Source organism: Capsella rubella, unplaced genomic scaffold (genome assembly GCF_000375325.1).
Source record: "Capsella rubella cultivar Monte Gargano unplaced genomic scaffold, Caprub1_0 scaffold_8, whole genome shotgun sequence".
Classification (NCBI taxonomy): Eukaryota; Viridiplantae; Streptophyta; class Magnoliopsida; order Brassicales; family Brassicaceae; genus Capsella; species Capsella rubella.
The window spans coordinates 4852960-4854753 of NW_006238916.1; the positions used below are offsets into that span (position 1 = coordinate 4852960).

The 1794-nt window shown below is 48.4% G+C and overlaps 1 protein-coding gene across 2 annotated transcripts in view; it reads right to left on the reverse strand.

The window, feature by feature from the left end:
- LOC111829086 (extensin-2-like) overlaps positions 1-1794 on the reverse strand; it is a 3365-nt gene that overhangs the window by 582 nt on the left and 989 nt on the right. Inside the window, exon 2 of one of the 2 annotated variants that reach the window (XM_023777807.1) lies at positions 3-1770. In XM_023777807.1, coding sequence (XP_023633575.1) covers positions 3-1770 — 1768 coding nt within the window. The other variant, XM_023777809.1, reaches the window with a different exon arrangement.

Here is a 1794-nt window from a genome sequence, read left to right on the forward strand (position 1 = left end):
ACCTTAGGGGATGGTGAGTAGTATGGTGGTGGTGGTGAGCTGTAAACATACGGTGGTGGAGGAGATTTGTAGTCTACCTTAGGGGATGGAGAGTAGTACGGTGGTGGTGGAGAACTGTAGACGTATGGGGGAGGAGAAGACTTGTATACAACTTTGGGAGATGGAGAATAGTAAGGTGGTGGTGGGGAGCTGTAGACATATGGTGGAGGAGAAGATTTGTATACAACCTTAGGGGATGGAGAATAACATGGAGGTGGTGGTGGACATACACATACATGAGGGTGTGGTGGAGATTTGTATACAACTTTAGGGGATGGTGAGTAGTACGGTGGTGGTGGAGAGTTGTAAACATATGGTGGTGGAGGAGACTTGTAGTGCACTTTTGGTGAAGGTGAGTAGTATGGTGCTGGTGGGGAGCTGTAAACATATGGTGGTGGAGGAGACTTGTAGTGTACTTTAGGAGAAGGTGAGTAGTACGGTGGTGGTGGAGAACTGTATACATATGGTGGGGGAGGAGATTTGTAGTCAACTTTAGGGGATGGTGAGTAGTATGGTGGTGGTGGAGAACTGTAAACATACGGTGGTGGAGGAGACTTGTAGTCCACCTTTGGAGATGGAGAGTAGTATGGTGGTGGTGGGGAGCTGTAAACATATGGTGGTGGAGGAGACTTGTAGTCTACCTTAGGGGCTGGAGAGTAGTATGGTGGTGGTGGAGAATTGTAAACATACGGTGGTGGAGGAGATTTGTAGTGTACTTTAGGGGATGGAGAGTAGTAAGGTGGTGGTGGGGAGCTGTAGACATATGGTGGAGGAGAAGATTTGTATACAACCTTAGGGGATGGAGAATAACATGGAGGTGGTGGTGGACATACACATACATGAGGGTGTGGTGGAGATTTGTATACAACTTTAGGGGATGGTGAGTAGTACGGTGGTGGTGGAGAGTTGTAAACATATGGTGGTGGAGGAGACTTGTAGTGCACTTTTGGTGAAGGTGAGTAGTATGGTGCTGGTGGGGAGCTGTAAACATATGGTGGTGGAGGAGACTTGTAGTGTACTTTAGGAGAAGGTGAGTAGTACGGTGGTGGTGGAGAACTGTATACATACGGGGGAGGGGGAGATTTGTATACTACCTTAGGGGATGGGGAGTAGTACGGTGGTGGTGGGGAACTATAAACATATGGTGGTGGAGGAGACTTATAGTTTACCTTAGGAGATGGAGAGTAGTATGGTGGTGGTGGAGAACTGTAAACGTACGGGGGAGGAGGAGACTTGTATACAACCTTAGGAGATGGTGAATAGTACGGTGGTGGTGGGGAGCTGTAAACATATGGTGGTGGGGGAGACTTGTAGTATACCTTAGGAGATGGAGAGTAGTATGGTGGTGGTGGAGAACTGTAAACGTATGGAGGAGGAGGAGACTTGTATACAACCTTAGGAGATGGAGAGTAGTAAGGTGGTGGTGGAGAACTGTAGACGTATGGAGGTGGAGGAGACTTGTAGTCCACCTTTGGAGATGGAGAGTAGTATGGTGGTGGTGGGGAACTGTAAACATACGGTGGTAGAGGAGACTTGTAGTCTACCTTAGGGGCTGGAGAGTAGTATGGTGGTGGTGGGGAACTGTAAACATACGGTGGTGGAGGAGATTTGTAGTCTACCTTAGGGGATGGAGAGTAGTACGGTGGTGGTGGAGAACTGTAAACATATGGTGGGGGAGGAGATTTGTAGTCAACTTTAGGGGATGGTGAGTAGTATGGTGGTGGTGGAGAACTGTAAACATACGGTGGTGGAGGA